General features: G+C 43.0%; 1 protein-coding gene across 4 annotated transcripts in view; it reads left to right on the top strand.

Moving 5' to 3' along the window:
• Positions 1 to 21,856, top strand: part of Arl15 (ADP ribosylation factor like GTPase 15) — a 385,180-nt gene that overhangs the window by 95,503 nt on the left and 267,821 nt on the right. For 2 of the 4 annotated variants that reach the window (XM_059276704.1, XM_059276701.1), the window contains exon 2: positions 14,621 to 14,761. The exons of 1 other annotated variant lie outside the window; for it this stretch is intronic. In XM_059276704.1, coding sequence (XP_059132687.1) covers positions 14,714 to 14,761 — 48 coding nt within the window. In that variant the 5' untranslated portion in view covers positions 14,621 to 14,713. Of the gene's footprint in view, positions 1 to 1,456; positions 1,630 to 14,620; positions 14,762 to 21,856 lie in introns of those variants that run through there. One more of the 4 variants, XM_059276703.1, reaches the window with a different exon arrangement.

The following is a 21,856-nucleotide window of genomic DNA, read 5'->3' as shown; positions in this document are numbered from 1 at the left end:
TGCCATGTATTTTATTTATTTAACTTCAGAAAACGTTTATTTGTTTATTTATTTGTTTGTTTGTTTGAGACAGGGGAAAATGTTTAGTTCTTTATGCAGCTGAGCGTTTGCCTGCATGCATGTCACGTACCACGTGCTTGCCTGGCACCCTCAGAGGTCAGAGGAGGGTGGTTAGATCTCCCTGGGACCGGAGTGACAACGTGTTGTGAGCCACCATGTGGGTGTTGGGGACTGAACCTGGGTCCTCTGCAAGAGCAGCCGGTTGTCTGAACTTGTGGGCCATCTCTCTGCTACCTAGTGACTTTCTTTGGAGACTCTGGCCCTTGAATTTCTGAACCGCTGACCTCCACCTTCCAAGTGCTAGGATTACAGGCTTGTGTCACCATGCCCGTTCAATACTGGCTCTTACGCACGCCAGGAGAGCACTCTGCTGAGAACTGGATGCCCCGTCTCTATGACTTTTAACTTTAGACTTTGAAAATACATGTATCTAAACTTACCTGCTCTATCTCTGCTTACTCTGAGCTATTATATTTTTTTTTCTGTGATTTTTTAATAGTTTTTCTCAGATGTCTGGCAATCCTTGCTTGTCTACTTACATTCAAGAGTATTAGGTCTTTTATTGGAGGAGTTCTCAATAATCAGCTCTTCAGGTGATCTCTCTTAGGCTGGCCAGATGGTCCACACAAGAGTCTTTCAAGCCCCCGTGTTAGGAGGATAATCGTGGAAGTCAGGACTCCGGAGGCACCTGTGGATAGTGCTGGACTGTGTGTGCCCTGCACTCCAGCCTCACTTCGTTCTTCTGTGTGCTTTGTAACTTGTGCCTGAGGGAGCCGAGATGTGAGACCTTGTTTGAGCTTCTCAGGGAAAAGATGTGAAGTCTTTGGTGGCTGGGCCGTCACCTGGCTCCATGAAGTCGGGGAGGGGGTCCTGAAATCCAGTCCCTTCTTCAAAGGGCTTTGAGCTAGTCTGTTTTTAGCACTGTGTCCATCGGCTTCTGGAACCTCGATCTGCTCCTCGCTGAGCTTCTCATCCGTTCTGTAGGAGCCATTTGGAGTTCACTTCCCCACTCTGCTTGTTTAGACTGTGTGATGAGGTTACTGCCTAGTCCTCCGTGCCCTGTTGGCCTGATGACTGTAGCTGGATCTGACGTCCAAGCGCCTGCAACATTTGAAGAACTATCTGAAAGTTACCTCTTTTAAAATCATTGTGGTGCAGTTTCAGGGGCAGGTCTTCAACTTGCCACTTGGCTCAGAAGCCTTCCTCTTCTTTTCTTCGCCGACAAGCAATCTGGCCCGAAGGATAGATGTCAGGTGAGCATTTCCCTGGACAGTGGTCCTGAACAGAAGCACACATGGTCTCTGATTAGAGCCTGCACCTTTCCTGTTTCTAGGAAGAGGTAACATTGTGGGGTCATAGTGGATGTTGTAGATGCATGCTGTCTTATTCTCCTCTTGCGTGCCCAGGGGACTGGCACAGTCACACTCTGAAGGAGTGGGGGTTAGGAGTGTGTCGCTGCTGTCAATGGCTTTGGATCCCTTTTCACGGTCTGTTTGTCATGTGGCGTTGGCCTCCTCTTCCGGAAGATCAAGGCATCTCTCTGTGGAGCGTGGGTGATCAGCAATGGAGGTACAGCGTGTACAGTCCTGGGTGTGGATCTCCCTTTCCTTCCATGAAGGCTGAGGCCAATTGGATCAGACGGGCCATTCGAATTCCAAATGTCTGCCATTACGAATTTTCAATATCAGTATGTACTTTTGAATGGCTTAGTGTTTGATGAGTGGAGTTAGTTGTTAAATATCAGAATTCTGCATCTGAAATGCTCCATAGAAGCATTGTAGCCTATCCTTGTGGGCCAGAAGCTGCTCGGTGTAGGTGCGTTTCTGTATTGGGCTTCCTGTACCTTTCTCTTGTTCCCATTTTCCACTTCACTTATGGCTCCTCCTCGTCGTATTGGGCTTTTCGATTTCTGCAGAAAATCAAGCCCTTTGGCTCCTCAGACAAACTGGTCCCCGTATTCTCTGTCTGATAATTTCCACTTTCAGCTAAGGCAGCCCCGCCCTACCCCAGGCTTCCCATCGAAGTTGGGTTACCTTCGTCAGACATTTCCCCCAGCTTTTGGAAGTATAATTGATAGATGATCTGTTCAACTTTCTCAAGGTTCACAGGCCTTTCTCGCTGTCAATATCGAACTATCAATTTGTGTGATTCCCCCCACTTACTGTGTGACTTCCTCTCTGGACTCTAGCTTCCATGAGGGCAGAGAGCATGTCTTCCTGTTACCTTCAGTGCCTCCCTCTCGGGATGAGGGAGCAGCCAATCATTGTTGATCAAATGAATGAAGAGTGTCAGCTCAGGATCCTGCGGGCAACCTCTCTAAGCTGTAGTTGTAAAGGGGCCCTGGTTATTTTAAGGACTGGACTTTGCTCCTTACCCCTGTATATCTTGCAACTGTATGTAAATTATATAGCTCATGATCATTGTAAAGTTTGATTATTACTCCTATTGTTTATTTATTCTTCTGTTCGCTCTCTGTTGCTGGGGCAGAATACCAGAGGAAATTCGTCTGAAGGGGGGAAAGGTTTATCTTGGTTCATATTTTCAGTGGTTTCTGTGCATGGTCTCTTGGCTCTACTATTTGGGGCTTATATTGAGATAGATATTTGAATTGGAATCCAAAACGTGCCCCCACAAGCTCAGGATTGAATGCCTGGTCCCCAGATTGTGGTGCTGTGGAGACCTGAGGAGGTCGGGCCTGAGCGGTGGAAGTGAGTCCCTCGGTTATACTTGCCCCTGGTTCTGGTCTCCCTTGACTTGCCAGTATACCCTGTGACCAAATCATCCCTCCCACTCCCGTGGCGGTGGATGGAGTGTTCCAGATACCACACCTTCCCTGCTACCATGTACCATACTCTGAAGCCATGAACCTACGCACACCTTGCCCTCTTACATTGTTCTCTTAGGGATTTTGGTCACAGAGATCTAGAAGTAACACAGTGAGGAATCTGACAGAACACCCCTGCCGAGCTGGTGGTAGCTGGGAAGCCAAGTGAGCTAGGGACCAGAGTCCCAGGTCCCTTTCAGTGGGTGTGCTTTGTGACCACTCGGCCTGTAACCGGTCTCTCAGAAATGAAGATACTCTAAAGGCACACTGTGTTTCTCAGTCAGACTATCAGACTGTGGAAACAAAGGATCACAAGGAAATGGGAATTTCCCCAGGGATCTCACGTTGGGAGGAGGAAAGGGCACCGGCCAGAGGGGGACCCTGTCTCCCTGAAAGGGATTTCACACATTCCCAACAACTTGTCAGACCACCTTGCAAGATGAAACTGAAACTGTGGTAAGATGGGTCAGTGGAGGGCAGGCCCACATTTTGACCATACTGCTTAGACCTGCCTAGTCTCCATTTGGATTTTATCTCATTTCAAAACCCCATGGGCTTGGGGCAGCTGCTGCATCTCTTTGCCCTTTTTCCCAGTGTGGCCACATTCAGTAAATCTCCTTTTTGTGCTTCCCACTTTTATTTTGGCCTTTTCATTGGCTTATTGAGAATGTGTGAGACTTGACTTGGAGTACAGGTCATGACCTCCATGTTCGATAACAGGTCCAACCCCCCCCCCCCACACACACACACACTAGTGCCATAGTGCTGATAGCCCAGTGACTAAGCCTTTAAGGCAGAGCTCTGGCACTTTAAGAGCCTCACTGGAACGTTGCCAAGTCCACTAATTTGACGTCGTCTAGATTGGGCCAAAGAACAAATGGTAGTGGTGGAAGTAGGAGGGTAGCCCAAGCAAATAGGCGGGGGGGACGAGACAGCAGACAAACCAGTCCGCTCTGCTAGATAGAGACAGCCGAGGCTGCCCCTCTTCTCCCCCAGAAAACGATGAATTTGAGGAAGGTGATAGGGAAGTCTAATAGCTCTCCCCGTGTACGTCTAGTTACTGTTTCCAGAGGCACCTTCGAGCAGAAATGCCTGGAGGAGAGGAGCATGGCTTTCCTCCGTCAGTTCTGCATAGCAAGACTTCAGTTAACCATGGTGCACTCAAATAAGACTTGTTGAGTACTGGTCACATACAGGGTGTCAGATAGCACTTTCTGAGTGGGACACAGGTATTGGAGTTCAAAGTACGGCCCCAGTTCTGCAGGATTGCACACCAGTCATCAAAGACTTGCTCTGCAATGGAAGATGGGCGCGCCGGTGAGGAGGCAGCACTTTGGGGGGGGGGGGGCATGTATTAGAATTGCAGGCACAGGCCCTAAACTCTTTTTTGTTTGGAAGAAAAAATGGTAGACTAGCTTCTTATCCTCCCTGGGTTTCCCCGGGGCAGGGTGGGGTGGAAGGGAGGCAGTATAAAGCAACCGTCCCCTGCCACAGTGGCCGCTGCAGCCACCACCACCATCGTTATTCTGGAAGTAGATGGAAACCTGTGTTCAAATCCTAGCTCTTGGTAGTTGCAAAGCTTGGGCAAGCAGTTTCTTTTGGCAACAGGAACCTTCACAGGGGCCTGATTAACTTGTGGTCCTCTCAAGGGATTGTAAAGATTAAATGCAGTGATATTTCAGACATGCTTGCCAGAGACTTGGCCAAGTGAGGGCTCTGAGTACTGAGTCCACAGCAGGTTTGTCAAAAGTACATGGGAATTGACAGCAAGGGTAATCATCAGTATGCGACTCCCCCCCCCCCCCCCCCCCCCCCGTTCCTCCATGAAAAAAGTGTACAAGCCACGTTTACTCGAGCATTTTAAGTGTCAACTGCTAGAGTTCTGCTTGCCTTAAAATGGGCAAGATGGTGAGAACCCGTGCTTTAATTAAAAAGCATGTAAATTCCATGACCATGGAATTAACAATACCAAGGAAAACTTTCAGGTTTTAAATCTTTTAATCTGCATGGAAATATGAGGAGGAAGATCACAAAGCTTGTAATTTTATTATCATTATCAGCAAGTTGGAGTGTGTGGATGCGGCATTGGGTAAATTAATTTATCAAGGTTCTAAGAAGGCTACAGCCTGGAGTTAGTTTAAATGCCAACTAAATGATTGATAGAAATTCAGATGTAGGTACCACAGGTTCTGATGAGCAATTCAGAGCGATACCTGTCGCCAAAAGCCTTTCTCACTCTTGACAGTTAGAGGTTAGGTTCCCAGAAGGGTTGAGAGAGAGAGAGAGAGAGAGAGAGAGAAGTGAAACCCTGGGCAGTCCAGAATTCCTGCAGGCCTCCTGTGGGAATCCTGGGATAGAGTGGAATCTGGCATAGATGCTAGTCATGTGCGTCCAGTGTGTGGTTTTGTTTTCTTTTCTCCATCACTGTTAGTATTAGAATTGTCACAGTGGGACATTTTGTGGTTTGGTAATATTTTACAAACATAGATGTCGATTTTTCTCTCCTACAGTGAAAATCACTTGTACTTTACTTGCTAGTCTTTTTATCACTCACTCAACTTTGTAGTGTTGTCTCGGTAGCAGCTTCCAGGTTTGGGGATTTTATAGGACTATCCTATTAAAAACAAGCACTAAATTGTGTGGCTGAGCGCTGTGTGAGGCTTTACCGATGTAGACATTAGGGAAACAGTACTTGGGGCTGTCGCTGAGTTCATGGCGTGACTTCCTCCTCATCCTGGGGAAGTTTGTAACTTCTAAGTAAGTGAGCTCTTTCAAACTGCTGCAGCCAGGCGGCTTTCCGGAGGTGAAGAGGCACTCGGCACTTTCTTCCTCGTTGGGGACTGTTGGAAACTTCACGTCCACAAACAGTTCTGGGAAGCATTCATTTGTGTACCAAAATATCTGATGGTTCGTTCCAATGATTAAAATGATGTTCAGTAGTCAGCATTACCAAGAAACAGAGGCTTGTGTAAGATTACCAAAAACTATAATTTCCTGCAGCCGGGTATGTTAATCATAGGATATTTGCTATCATTTCACACTCATTAGGAAATAGGAACAGGATATTATTACAGTTGTTCCATTTGCGCCTAAGGAAAGAAATGGTGTCAGTCAGGAATCTCTTCTAATGGATAAGAAAGGGAGTTTCCATGCCAGGCAGTTCATTTGTAAAGATCCTATCCTTGCTAGCTGCTCTGTCCTTGCCGCTGATAGTGATGTGATGAGAAGTTACATGTTTGGAATGTATTTAAGCTTCTCATTCTGTTTGACTGGGGATGAGTTTGTTTCTGGGTGGTTGATATTAAATGCTAAATTGTGTCCTCTGAGGTTTGTAACAAGTATGTATGTGTGAGTGGGGAGAGATGGGAAAGAGGAAGAGGGAAGGAGGGAGGGAGATGGGGGCTGGGGAGAGCGCCCAAGCAAGAGCAGGAGCGAGCACTGTCTTGCTCTGGATTTAGTAGTTTAAGATGAGCCCAGGTGGTAAAGAGAAAACAACCTACAGTGATCTTCAAGGTATTTGGGAAAGATGTTGGCTGGATATCGGTGGACAACAGAGAACCACCTGAAGCCACAGTAGAGGCTGGGAAATTATCTATGACGGTCCTAGCCGTAGAGCGGGAAACGGCAGCTTCTCTGCGACTTCTCATATGTCGGTCTTAAATTAGAAACGTGTTAAGACTTTTGTTGTTGATTGTTAAGACTTTTATTGTTGTTGATTTCATCCAGGAAAGGTGATATTTTGAGTATTAGTTTGAACTTTAAAAACGTTGAAAAAAGGGGGGAAAACATCCAGGCATTGTGGTACATACTTTTAATTCCAGTACCCAGGAAGCAGGGGCAGGCAAATCTCTGTGAGTTCCAGGCAAACCTGGTCTATGTAGGGAGTTTGAGGACAGTCAGGGCTAAATAGTGAGACCCTGTCTCAAAAATAAATAAATAATTAATTAATCAATTAATTAAATAAAGGAAAAAAAGAAGACCTCACACCTTCCCTTCCAACTAGTTTAGCAGTAACTTCCTTTAAAATGGCCTTACGTATCTTAATAGATACTTAATACGTATCTTAAAAGATACTTAATACTTATCTTTGTTGATTTTTTTTTAAGCATTTCACTTACATGTGTTTCCTATTGCTCATGCAGCAGACATACTGCCTTATATTTAAGAGTTGAAAGCAGAGCATATTCATTATTGTTTTGAGGAGTTCGAGGTCAGCAATCGGTTCTCACCCGGATAAAATTATGTGGTTCCTTTTTGGAGGCTCTAAGGAGTGGGGTGTCCATTTTGTGCCTTTCCCCACCTACTTCCCTGTTTAAAGACTTATGATTACAAGGGGCCCATCTGAAGTAACCCAGGAGAATCTTTTCAGAGTCCGCTGATTGTCAGCCCCACCCCCATCTGTAGCTGAAGTTTTTTCCGGTCCTGTCCAGCCCCACGGACCCTGCAGCAGCTTATAAAATAATCACTCAGAAGCATATATTAATTAAAACTGCTCGGCCATTAGCTCAGGCCTACCTCTGACTAGCTCTTACGTTTAAATTCAGCCCATCTCTGTTAATCTGTGTGTTGCCATGTGTTCCGTGGCTTTACCTGTGTGCCGTTACTTGATGCCCCTGGACGGCGGACTGGCATCTCCTGATTCAGCCTTTCTCTTCCCAGAATTCTCCTCGTCTGCTTGTCCCACCTATACTTCCTGCCTGGCTACTGGCCAATCAGCGTTTTATTAAACCAGTGTACAAAAGCATTATTCCACGGCACCCATCCCTCTGTGTCATAGTTGCAGGTTTAAGGAAAGAGAATAAGGACATAGATTCTCCCTCCCTCTCTCTCTGTCTCTTTCTCTCTCTCTCTCTCTCTCTCTCTCTCTCTCTCTCTCTCTCTCTCTCTCTCTCACACACACACACACACACACACACACACACACACACACACACACACACACACACAGAGTTTGTTCCTTGATTCTTCTGGGGTATGGGAGGGTCCTCTTTTAGTCTTTCTGCCTAAAAACAAGTTAAACAGTAAGGCTCTTAAAGGATCAAGAATCATTAAACTCAGGCAAAAAAAAAAAAAAAAAAAAAAAAAAAGGCGGGGCTTGGGGAGAATCATCCCTATGACTTTCAGAATGCCCAGGTTTTATGCTGTGTGAGAAATCTCTTATCCCCTTGACTTTCTTGACAGCTGCCTTTCGCTCACTTGATTTTTTTTTTTTTTCGGTTTTTCGAGACAGGGTTTCTCTGTGTAGCTTTGCGCCTTTCCTGGAACTCACTTGGTAGCCCAGGCTGGCCTCGAACTCACAGAGATCCGCCAGGCTCCACTCACTTGATTTTTATGCGTACGTGGTTTAAAGTGTCTGGCTTGAAGTTTGCCAAGGAGTCTCAGTTACTAAAGTCAGGAGATCAGGGAGGGAATTTATGTGATTTGAGGCTACTTTTAAAAGAAATATTTAGTCCATAATACTTGTTAAAAGATCATAAGGGTGCCAGGCAGTGGTGGCATATGCCTTTAATCCCAGCACTCAGAAGGCAGAGGTAGGTGGATCTCTGAGTTCGAGGCTAGCCTGGTCTACAAAGCGAGATCCAGGACAGGCACCAAAACTACTCAGAAAGACCCTGTCTCGAAAAACCAAAGCAACCAACCAACCAAAGGGACCGTAAGGACAGCTGCTCAGCATCATAGCAACAGGTGGTGGACCACTGCAAAAGGGTCTTGCTGACAGGGAGACAGTATGTTAAATTTCACATTCAGTATGAACTGGTAGGAATGTATAACCAGCAAGCCGTGCAGGGCATGATGGGTAGAAAATTACCAAGGGGAAACACCAGGAGTAAAGTGGATTCTGGCTAACCAGAGTTCTTGTGGAAGATGGGCCAGGGTGATCAGTCCCAACTGGGGGACTGCTGGAGGGAAGCTCGAGCACCCCAATCAAAGGAGAAGGTGATCTGACTTCAAGAGTGAGAGGGCTCTTAAGTGTATTTACTTAGCCCGGTCCGTTGCTGAGACGAGGCTTTTACAGGGAAGTGCACACATGTGCTCAGCCTGGTTGAGTAGGCAAAGAATACCTGGCCGACTCCGAAAGCATGGACGTCTTGTATTTGCATGGCAGTGTGGTGGTGGTGTGTTGGTGACATGAGCTAGGAAGGCTGGGAAGCATACATATGTGAAACGAACTCAGAAGGATGGATTGAGTCCAGGCCAAAGGATAGAGAGTGAGTGGTACCCACTTCCTCTCTCCGGCCAGCCACAGGCATGAGCTGAGCGGGAACCAAGGCATGCTGTGCAGATAGATAGCAAGCAAGCATCACATGACACACCTAAACACACCAATGCAGTAGGTGGTGCCTACACCAAAGTCACCCCCACGAACCACAAGAAAGCAGTGGAAACAAATGGTTGGTGGAGATGATGGGCACTTTCCTGTGAAGGCTTGTGATGTCTAAATGAAAACTCTGAGGCTAGTCATTGAAGCACAGTTTAATTTATTGAGTTACTGTTTTGTCCTATCTGCAATAGATTATAGAGAGATAAATGAGGCTGTATAGGGAAACTTTTGTCGCCGATAGGTGAGCCAAGGTGAAGTGTGTTTTCTCTGGCACCTAAGTCAAGACTTTCACAGTGTCGTGTGAGGCTAGTGTCACCCTGACCTCTGCATCACCCTTGGGCAGGTTACAGGTAATCCTTTTTGGAGCTGGGTTATAATTGTATCACCTAGTTCTAAGAGAGGGTTTTCTGGTTTTTTTTGCTCTGGTCCCCCCTCTACCCTTGGGTGTGTGGTATGGAGTACCTCGGCTGGTTTGCGAACACTCCGTTTCTAAGCCTGTTCTTAATGCAAGTCATGGCATACGCTTTCCTTCTGTGGCGTTTGCGTGTCTTGGCTACCTCTCAAAGCTCCAGGTAAGCAAATTTGGCTGTTGTGTGTCTGATGAAGGCTTGTCATTTTGATACACCATTATGCCCCGTGTTTCCTAAGCCTTTTAAAATTGCTGAATGTTTTAGAGAAGTGAATGAGCTGATGTTGTTTGGACTTGTATCCCCCACCCCCACCCCACCCCACCCCGATGTGAAGGTACTGATTGAATCTTGTTGGTGCAAAGCATCCAGACCTTTTTAATGTATGCACTAGACAGGCTGCTTGTAAGAAATGTAGGCAGGTAAAAGGATTAGTTTTAATTATGTTCGGTGCTAGTGTGATCATGAAGGAGGGGTAGCCCCTCCTGCGCCTCTGTGACACCAGCCTTGAGACATGTACCCGAAAGGCGTGTTAAAAGAACAGTCGTTTAGCCTACTTTCCTTGGCATTCGAGAGATGTGTCTCATTACCTGGAGAACATCTCGACAAGTTCCTGCTGCTTTCTTCAGTGAATCGCCCGACTCGTGTTTCCTCTCCTTTCGCTTCTGTCTCATGCTTGCGATTCCCGAAGCCTCTGTCAGCACATTTTCACACTGGGTCTTTGAGAATGAGCCAGAGGTGGGGTGGGAGGACCTGCCCTGACTGAGCACACCAACACCGAGGAGCAGGAGTTGGACAACCAACGCAGGGCCTTTTCAATGTCCTGCCCTTGGCTTTTGTTTTTGTTTTTATTTATTTATTATTTATTTTTTTGGTCACTCTTTGAGGTACACCCTAGGATCAGTGATTGGGGAGTAGGGTGGAAGGAGACCCAGACTTGATCATTTTCAATTTTGTTTCCTTTCCATTTTTTTTTTCCTTTTGGTTTTTCAAGACAGGGTTTCTTTGTGTGTCCCTGGCTGTCCTGAAACTCGCTCAGTAGACCAGGCTGGCCTCTAATTTGAGATCTGCCTGCTTCTGCCCCCTGAGTGCCGGGATTAAAGGCATGCAGCCCTCCTGCCCAGCTTCCTTTCCCTTTTCTAGAATTAAAAAAGGGCATTAAAAAAAAAAATGGCAGGGCGGTGGTGGCGCACGTCTTTAATCCCAGCACTCGGGAGGCAGAGGCAGGCAGATCTCTGTGAGTTCGAGGCCAGCCTGGTCTACAGCGCCGAGATCTAGGAAAGGCACAAAGCTACACAGAGAAACCCTGTCTCGAAAAACAAAAAAAAAAACAAAAAAAAGAAGCTCTTTTAGAGATATCATCCACTGAAGAAGAAAAAAGGGGAGGGGGCCCAGCCCTGTGCCAATCAGTCTTAACATTCATCCTGTTGATCTCTGTTAAGAGTGGAACTTGGTGACCATTGGAAAAGCTCTTTAGCTACTTTTCCTTTATAATTCAAACTGGAGAACTTCAGCATTTGATTCTTGTTTACTTTGTTAGAAAGTATAATGTAAAAAAAAAAAATGTGCTTTGAGATAACTTAATGTTTTTGACCTGTTTGAGTTGTTACTACCAAAGGCTTCTTTTGAAAATGGGTTATGAAAATGTCTCTTCACTTCACCAAGGTGTAGGTTTAAATATTTTAAATCATTTTTACATTGAACAACAATGCATTCAAGTACTGAGGGCTCCTTTTTTTTTTAAATACTGTGTTCCCATTACCTCCAGTTTTATTTTCTGTGTTTCCAGTTACCTGTTTTCAAGGGCCTTTGAAAATACTAAATGCGGGACCACCAGAATAGACACCGCGTAGATATTAAACTGCATGCCATTCGGGGAAGTTGTAAGGAAAACCTCGTGCCATCCTACTTTGCCCCTCTCAGGATGTGAGTCATTGTTTTGTTGGGTAGAATTGGTACTATATATGGCACCCACCTGTTGGCCACTTAGAAGCTACTAGGTTATCAGACCAAGTGTCCTAATGATGTAATGCTTGGGCTCAAATAACCCTATTTTACCTAACGGTGTGAAGGCACCAATTTATTGTAGTGTATTGTTATAGTTGTCCTGTTTTATGATGTTATTGTTAGTATCTTTTCTGTGTCTCCTCTATAAATTAGACTTTATCATGAGTATGTGTCCAGAGGAGGAGAGAGTGTAGTACATGTGGGGTTCACTGCTACTCACAGTGCAGGCATCTACTGGAAGTCTTATAACTTACTGTCTGCAGATAAGAGAGGACTCCTGTGTGTGTTTTAGCTTAGGCAGAGCTGAGTAGTATGTGCTCTTTCGTAAAATTACAATGAATTGCACACTCAAAATCTGCCAAGTTTTCCCTTTATAAGGGGGGAGGGTGCTATTTAGATCATGTGAAAATATGAAGTGTTCTGTGAAATAGAACATCCTTAATTTGAGCAATAAGGGAAAAGTAACATGTATCTGGTGGGGATGTTGAGGGAGCAGCTCATAATCTCAGAGCTCTCTGCTTCTCCCAGGGGTCGTTAGTTAGGCTCTGCCTCCAAATAACGTTTTGTTCTCACTGCTGAAAGATGTTCAAACAACTTGGACAGTGCTACTACATTTTCAGTCGAGTGTGCCTTAACCAAAAGAGAGAAAACAACAGAGAGCGAACAACTCTACCAGTATGAAAGGAAGCAAAGCTCTTAAACGTCATGAAGAGCTGAAAGTGAGCAGATCTGTTTCCTGCAAAAAGTAGACCACCACCTGGAACAGGTGTTCTCCTGCTTGGGGATCAGTCTGGAGACACTGATCTAGTCTCCAGTCCTACATACTCATAGGAATTAAAATACAGCAGGGCCGATCATTCTAATGACCTTTTTTTTACCCAATCCCCATTTGAAGGAGGTTCTGTAAGTCACAAAATACTACAGCATAACCATGTTTCTTCACATCTCCGTTAAGAATCGTGTTCGATAACCTATAACTTCTACTGTAGCTGTATGAGCAGATCCATTTGTAGAGAAATGAAGTAACATCAACTATGTAAATTCCAGAATCTGAGTAACAACTAGAAGTTTTCTACTATCTCTACCATGAAGAGAGTGTAGTCAGTGGCATGGCATAATAAAATAGCAATAGCAATGATAAATAGCACTAGTTATTGATACAGCGCTATTTCAAGCATGTTGAATTTTGATTGAGTAATGTTTTAATTCCATTATGAATCATTTAGTCCTTCCAGTAACTGTATTATTATTCTTGTTATTGAGATGAGGTGAGGCTCAAGGAACTCAGGAGGTTTAGCAGAGGTGGCTCAGCGAATGAGTTATGAGCTGGTGATCAAGCCCAGAAGATTTCTAGGACTTGCCTGCATTCTTCGCTTAGCCGTGGCCACATTCTCCTGCCTAATGAGGAAGCGTCATTTAAAAAAGAAATGACGGAACATGTTGTTTTTCCACAAAAGGACTGTTTGTTATAAATCAGATGCTCTGAGCTGCTAAGCCATAGCTGTTGATATTCCTGATGAATAAAAGTTGGTCTCGTTTTTTTTTTCATATTTCCATTTATGGCTGTCCAAACATAGGATTTTAGTTTCCTGTTGTTAAATATGGACCTATATTGAGTATTGCTACTCAAGTAAATATTGAGTACAAGTAGCTTGAGTTTTTAAGAGGACCACGCCAGTTATATAGGTGATTTTTCTTACATGGAGGGGTATAGTACTGATAATCAGAGCTTTCAAGCAGACACACACACACACACACACACACACACACACACACACACACACACGCGCGCGCGTGCGCGTGCACAGATTTGGACAATTAATGGTATTTATTTTTCCTTTCAAAGAATATTTTGTGTTTCAGATTCATTTTATTATTTTTATAATTATATTTTTGATGATACTCTTTGCTCCTATTCTTACAAGATATTTTTCAGCATTGAAGACTAGGAATATCTTCTTCAGATCTTTTTTGAAACACCTGTGGGAATTAAGCGTTGGGATAGAAATAGTTGACTAGAGCATTTACCTCCCTCCAAGACAGGCCAGAAGAGGGTGGGGCCAGGATTGGTTGTCACGGAGTCCAGATTGTCCTGGAACTGTCCATGTAGCTGAGGATGACCTTGAACTCTTGGTCCTCCTGTCTCCACCAGTGCTGGAATTGCAGACCTGTACTTATATAACACCTTTCTTATACCTCCCCTCCTCTTAGTACTGTGATTGATTGAACCTCACATAAGCTACATTTTGGGTTGTATTTAACTGGTCAATTCAGTTTGCTTGAGACCAGCCATGATTAGTTTTATATATTGATTTACCCCTACCACAACACTGAGTAGAGAATGATTTAGAGTGAACCCAAGATGAGTTGAGGAGGGGACATTTCACAACATTTTGGCTTAACTATAATGTAGTAGGTATATAATGTAATGTAGTTCGTTAACAACATGAACTAGACATGAAAGTGCAGAATGTGGTGTGAGTCTGTAAGGGTTAGAAACTTTAGGCCTTGAGAAATAATACTGATACTGTCATTTGGGCAAAAGAAAAGTAAATTCATATTTTTTAAAAAAATAAAGATACATTTCTAGTATCTCAAGTGATATCTCCGTGTCATTTCCACCTGCCAGTAGGGAAAGACTGGGGACACCCTATATTTTGTGGGACACTCAGGCCAGCCTTTTGAGATTCTAAAACTTGAGTAGAAGCCACCCACTGTACTTCTTGAGAAGTTCACACAGCTGAGGTCGAACTGTTGTAGGAGGTAGGGCAAAGATGGTTCACTTTTCTGGGTATTTGATGTATCAGGTATGCTGATGTCAATTCTTCTCATATTTCAGCCTACTAAACAATTTTTAATGTGTAAAATCACTGTTAAAAATGCAACAATATAAAGACATTCTGCTGTTTTGTTTTTTGTTTTGTTTTGTTTTTTGTTACCTCTCTGTATTATCATTTTGTCACAAAAGTATATATACATATTTATTTTGTTTCTTGCCAGGTTACATTTTTTTTATTGGGGTGAAATTAGAGCTTTTTCATTTTGGTGGCTGGAAAGTACACCCAGCTGAAAACCATCAGCCATTTAGACTCCATGCTTCATTTGAATTGTGCTTCTGGACACAAGTCAAGGATGACAACCGTGAGTTTCATAACTTTTTCTAACTTGATTCAAAAATGTTTTGGGGCCAAAATACTTCTGAGACCTTTTCCGCCTTCTGCTGGCAAGGCGCTACGGAGGTTATCAAGGTCAAGACTGTGTTCCTGGGTCTCATAGAAATGAAGGAGCAGTGTGGAAGGGGCTCGTGGTGTCTTGCCCTTACCTGCGTTTATCCAGCAATGGCTTATGTGTTCTTGCTCGAGGTGAATATCTCACTGGGTCTGTGCCTCTGGAAGTAAAAACTATTATCTGTCAGGCGTTTTATCTGCCTTAGAAGTGCCAGTATTCTTCTGTTGGAGTTATAGGTTTGGACAGTGTAAAATAAATTAGGAAGGGGAACCATGTCTTCCAAGAAGGCTGAGTGGACAAGAACGGGCCATAGGAAGTCAGAGTTGGAATAATTCCAATGTGGTGGCCAAGTTTCTTCAGTATTTACAACCTCAGGCTCCCAGAGGATACCTAATCGAAGTGGAAGTTGTTATTTGGGAATCTTTGTGTTTGAAGTTGTTATCCTCCAGGATATCCCATTTCCAAATTATTTAGGCGGTTTTTGTTTGTTTGTTTGTTTGTTTTATTTTTTAAATACAGTCTTGGTTGTTAAGGTAAAACAAGTTAATTTCATAAACATAAATGTGGATAATTAATACAGATCCGTTTGAGCTACTTCAGTGGATCAATACTTATGAAGCACCCAGCATGTCTAGGTATAATACATATATTGATGCAATTACATTTCTGGCAAAAAGAATAAATACTTTATTATAAAATAATACAGTGTAAGTACTAAAGAACTGTTTAACAAGCAGATTCCATACAAACAGGGTGCTTAAGACACCAGCATATCTCATGGACAGAAGGAGAGAGACCAGATGAGGATGTTACAAGATTTGTAGTTTTGTGTATTTTTGGTTTGGTTTGCTTGTTTGTGAGACAGGTTCTCCTGTAATCCAGACTGACCTGTTAACTACTAGCCCTATAGTCAAAGTGACCTTGAACTTCTGATCCTCCTGCCACTGCCTCTTGAGTACGTCCATGCTCAGGGATTTGTAGTTTTAGGTGATAGTTTGGTCAGTGTGGCACTTATTAAACCAGTAAACACAAGAAGAAGCAACAAGTGTTTGCTATCCGTGGGAAGATTGGTAGTGAGTTTTGGTTTTCGTTAAGAGTGCGTAAAGCGTATGTAGATCTAGATGTGTAGTGGGGAGTTTAAATTCCATTTTAATTCGCTCTCTAGAAAGAGATAAACGCTAGACGTGGATTACGGAACTCATCCAAATATTTGAATTCATGGGAATGGAAGGAATGACCTGGATAAAACTTAAGTGAAAAGAGTATTAGTGGCACTAAGTACTCCCCCAATTTCTGTTTCTACCACTCCTTTTTGAGATGATGAGTTGACGCTGCTGGGAAAGGGGCTTGCTCTGCAAGCCTGATGACCTGGGTTCAATCCCGAGAATGTATGGTGCAAGGAGGGGACAATTCTTGAAAGTTGTCCTGTGACTTCTACTTGTGTGTGGTGGAGAACCTCCTGCCCAGGCATTTTATATGCCCCCCCCATCCTGGCCACCAGTAATAAACAAACAAACAAATATAAATGCTGTGAAATGTACCTATAAAGATCACTGTCTTCTTTTATTTTCCCAGACAGGGTAGCCTCTCTGGTTTCTAATCATTGTCTCTGACTTCCAGACTTCCTCTTAATTGCTGATTTCCTCTCTTCTTTGACTTCAGTGAGGTTGTATTTCTGCTTTTCGTCCTACCACACTGACTGGTCCCTACTCTTAGGCCTGACTTGTAAAGATTGAAGAACTCTCTGTAAAGGTTGAAGACCTCTCAGCTCAGCTTACTTGTCTTGTTCTTTGTTCTTTGTATAAACTTTAGAGGGGGAGAAACTTGGTAGGAGTCTGATCAATGTCTAAGATGTGCCAAGTTTATTGGATGTGATTTGAAAAGATAGAGGTTCATTCATGGAACATATGGCTAGAACATAGAATTCTATCAGTTGCTGTGACTAGGAAGGCTAGATGGCAAGTTAGGATGGTGTCTTGAGTTTTTATAACTTGCCTTGGGAAAGGGCTCCAACTTCTAGGATCTGCTTTGCAAAAGAGGGGTCCTGGCGGTTCTCAGAGGTGCGGAAGAAGGATAAGAGAGATCAGAGAGACCTTGGGCTTGAGGCTTCTAAGGTCCTCTGGTGTCCTTCAGGTCCAAGTGCTCAACATGCCCAAGTGTCGTACTTTCGGGGGATGCTTTTTGAGTCGCAGTAAAGTAGTAGGTGAGGAGAGGAAGAAGGCAGAAGACTTTAGAGGATCTTGTCATCTGTCAGGAGAGCTTTGGTTTTTAATCTTGAGTGAGATAGGCATGGGGGACTTGGGGATTTTCAGATGAGAAGTGACCCGACGTGTTTTAACACGATGGCTCTGGCTACTGTAAATAGACTATAGGAGGTTAGAGTGGACGCGGAAAGCCAGTGGAAAGCCCTTGCAGTAATCAAGCAACAGATGATAAGTGGGTTGGACCAGAGCGGTAAGGGTAGAGGTGGTGAGAAGTAGTTGGATTCCGGATCTATTTTGAAGCTGTTGTTGACAGAATTTCCTGATGGATTGGACATGTGGTTTGAGAAAGAAAAAAAAAAAATAAATGCCAAGGATTATTCTAGTTACTGGCTTCAGCGAGAGAGAGAGAGAGAGAGAGAGAGAGAGAGAGAGAGAGAGAGAGAGAGAGAGAGAGAGAGAGAGAGAAAGAGGCGGAGGGGGGGAGAAGAGAAGAAAAGAAATTGTTGTTAACATCAAGGAGGTGACTCTGAGGAGGAAGGCATTTGGGGTAAACTGCAGTTTTTTTCCCCCATGAGTTTTTAAATTGTGGTAAAATACACAGAACATAAAATGTACCGTGTTAGCTGTTTTTAAAGTGTAGTTCAATGGCTTTAAATTGCTTTGTAAGGATTTGTAGCCATTGCCACCATCCAACTCTATGACATCCCATCTTGTAGCACTGAAATTCTGTATCAGACACATAGTCATGTGTTCATTCTTGTCTCCTAGTTGCAGCAACTACCCCTTAATTTTGGCATTATCGTTTCTACTGCCCTTAAGTACTCCATAAGCAGAATGGGAGCTTCTGTGTTTTTTAGTTGATTTCTTTCACAGAGCGTTAGGATCTCAGGATTGATCCAGATTGTAACATATGTGAGAACTTTTTTTTTAAAGACTAAATAATATTGCATCATATGCATAGACTACAGTTTCCTTACCTTTTCAGCTATCAGCAGCCACGGTTTGCTGCGTCCATGTTTCACCTCTTGCTAACAAGGCTGCAGTGAACATGGACATACAACTCTGTCATTGAGACAGACTCAGAGGTTGCATACTAGGTCATATAGCAGTTCTCTCTTCAATTTTTTTTTTTTTAAGAAAGTGCTCTGCTGTTTTCCCTGATGGCTTAGTACTGTGTGCTCTACTCCTGCATCTTTGCCAACGCTTGTTATTTTTGTGTGTATGTGTATCCACATAAATCATTAGCTGGAGCCCAATTCAGAAGGGTGGCCTTTATGGGGGGACTGTGATAAACATCTTTTCATGAACTCGTAAACCTTTTATGTATCTTCTTTGGAGAAATGTCTGCTCAATGTTTGAATGTCTTTTAGGGCCTGTGTGTTTTATCCTTTCTGTGTTACCATAATTAGAATTATTATTATTATTATTTTTCGAAAGCAGCATTGTTGAGACTGGGGATGCGGCTCCATAGGTGAGGCGCTTATGCAAACGTAAGGAGCTTAGTTCTAATCAACAGCACCCGTTTAAAAGCATCTTTCGTTGTTGGCTTAATTTCATTTTAATCTGAAGGGTTTCCCACGTTTAAGATCTCATCTACAGGGCTGGAGAGATGGCTCAGTTGTTAAGAGCACTGGCTGCTCTTCTAGAGGTCCTGAGTTCAGTTCCCAGCACCCACAATGGTGGCTCACAACCATCTATAATGAGATCTGGTGTCCCCTTCTGGCATGTGTATACAAAATAAATAAATGAATTAAAGAAAAAGATATCATCCACAAACAGGTAATTTTCCTGTTCCTTTTTAATCTGGATTCCCTTGGAGCTTTTGTATTGTTTTGTCTTTGTTGGTGGTGTTCGTTTGGTTTGTTTTGTTTTTTAATCTAATTGCTCTGGTTATAATTTCTATTGATGTGTTGAATTGAAGTGGTGAAAACATGTACTCTTTCTCTGCTCATCTGCTTAAAACTTTTCAGTCTTTCACCCTTGGAGCATGATGTGTATGATTTCACGTAGCTTTTATGTTGATGTAGATTCCTTCCATGTGTGTTGAGTATTTTTTAAATTATTAAATGTTACTGAATTTTGTAGTATTGAGTGATGATGTGGGTTTTGTCCTTCATTCTGTTAGTGTACGGTATATCAGCACATTTTCATAAGATGAAAATGAACTATCCTGGCATTTCAGATATAAATCTCACCTTATATATATTCAATAACATATATATATATGTTATATATTATTGAATTTGACTTGCTAGCATATTTGAGGTAGTTGTATTAGTGTTCATAATAGATATGTTGCTTTTCTTTTTTCCTTATGTCTTTGCCTGGTTTGAGTATCAAGGTTTATATAATCAACACTGATTATATATAAAAAAGTTTGCATTGTTCTGTCCTCGAGGATTACTTGAGAAAGTCTCAGGAGAATTAGTATTAGTTCCTTGAGTGTTTTGGTAGAATTTCCTAGTGGAGCTGGGTTTTATTAGGAGATTTTGACTCCTGTTGCAATCTTTTTTACCAACAGTTCTCTGATTCAGAGTCTTGTCTCTTCATGACTTAGACTTGGCTGTTGTGTATTTCTGGAAACTTGTTCATTTTTGTCTGAGTTATACTGTTTCTTGGAATATGGTTTTATAGTGCTCTAATCCTTCTCACCTCTGTAGAATAAGTGGTGGTGTATCACTTTCATTTCTGATTAGTAATTGGAACCCCCACCCTCTCCGTAGTCTGTCTAGGTGGGAATCTCTCAGTTGCGTTAATTTCCTTGAAGACCCTTTGGTTTCATTGATTCTGCTGCTCTTTTCCGTCCTGGACGCTTTCCTTCTCCTCCTGCTCCATTCCCTCCCTTTCTTCCTTCCCCTTGTCTTCCCTCTTTCCCTCTGCTGGGAAGACGCATGAGCAACAAGATCTATGCCTTTGTGTGATTATGAAACAGCCAGGAGACAGTTGGTGCAGAGACCGAAGAGGACTGCTCATGCAGTGTTTGGGGTAGACTTACAGGAAGGTAGTTTAGTGGAGGGATGGATTTTGATCAGCATAGGAAATTTGTCCATAAATTTGGCCTTAATGTGTCCTTGGGTCTAGACTAGAAGGCAGTAGAATGGCAAAAGCCAATGAGCTGTTGAAATAATTTAAGGGAGATATCAGTGAGTCCCCTTTAAGGGACATATTAGGTAATATAGTACTGCAGTCCAGAGTGCCATGTTTAAGGTGTGGTATTTCTGTTGCAACAAGTTGGGAAGTGTTCTCCACAGACTGGTGAATGGGGCAGGGAGGGACACTGATTGTGACTTACTGCTAGAGGATTTTGTGGAGCTGCAGCCTAGTGGGAGAGCCCTGGGCAAGATGTGTGAGGCCTTGGGTTCAATCCCCAGCATTGCAAAAGAGAAGTCTATTTGAAATTTAGAACTATGCACAGACACGATGAAGTAAATGAACGCACATTATTGATACTTTGATAATGAGTTAAAGAAAATATTGAGCCGGGCGGTGGTGGCACACGCCTTTAGTCCCAGCACTCAGCAGGCAGAGGCAGGTGGATATCTGTGTGTTTGAGGCCAGCCTGGGCTACAGAGTGAGTTCCAGGACAGGCTCCAAAGCTGCAGAGAAACCCTGTCTCGAAAAACCCGAAGAAAGAAAGAAAAGATTGTTTTCTTGGAATTATCAGATTGATTTAAACTGAAAATTATAAATATATATATAAAACTCGGAGAATGTTTGAAAACTTAAGAGTTACTAAGTTGGGTGTTAGTTTACTGGAGTTATAAGAATTTAGTACTTGGAAACATTTTCTGTGTGAAGTGTTTTTGAAGTGCTTTAAAAATAAAATCGAATGTACTATGTTTAGAAATGTTGGTTAAAATTGTAGAGGGAGTATAACAAAGTTTGTTAATGAGGTTAAATCCTAACCAAAGTCCTTGAAAGTGATTGCTGTAATTTACTGGATTTATGAGTAGTAGGATTCATAAGATAAAGGCTAAGGAACAGTTTTTAAACTTCCAGCTTTAATAATTTAAACATTAATTTGCCAAAACAAAGAGTCTTTTCTGAACAAGAATACCGGAAGCCTTGCACGCTATGTGTGCAGCTCCTCACTTGTGGATTTAGGTCACCTGATGATTGTCCTGTAAACTCTGACTCCTTAGAGTGATGCAGTTATTACTCAGTTTCATGTGGATGTCGAATAATGGGTACCCCAAATTTATAACCACAGTTTTAATTTCTTTTCCATCCTTCTTCCTAGCTTCTTCCAAAACCTACCTTCCTTTTTGGCTAAAGCTCAGTATCACCTTGATTTCATTTTCGCCATGGCAAAGTCTGCCAGTTAGGGTCTCTCAGGAAACAGCATTTTCATATTAGCGGTATGCAAAGTATTCAAACTGATGACGATGCTATTTTCAAGGTGTGGACAGGGTACCAAGAAGATCCCTTGTCCTGAAGTCGCAAGCTTTCTTGTCATACTATCTTTGGACTGCCAGACTGCAAATAGTGGCCCAGAGACTTATTAATTATGAAAGCTTGGCCTTAACTTTTTCCCAACTAGCTCTTATAACTTGATTAACCCATATTTTTTAATCTATGTCACGTGGCTCGGTTACCACTTCTTAGTAGGGCACATCCAACTTGCTCTTAGTTGGCTGGTGAAATCACATGCCTAGATTCTTCTTCCTCCTCACCTCTCTCCCTGGAAATCCCGCCTATCTCTCCTGCCTGGCTATTGGCCATTCAGCTCTTTACTAAACCAATCACAGTGACACATCTTCATACAGCGCAAACAAATACTCTGTAACTCCCAAAGGAGCAAAGA

Source organism: Peromyscus eremicus, chromosome 11, assembly GCF_949786415.1.
Source record: "Peromyscus eremicus chromosome 11, PerEre_H2_v1, whole genome shotgun sequence".
Classification (NCBI taxonomy): domain Eukaryota; kingdom Metazoa; phylum Chordata; class Mammalia; order Rodentia; family Cricetidae; genus Peromyscus; species Peromyscus eremicus.
This window is presented reverse-complemented; position numbering and strand designations above follow the sequence as displayed.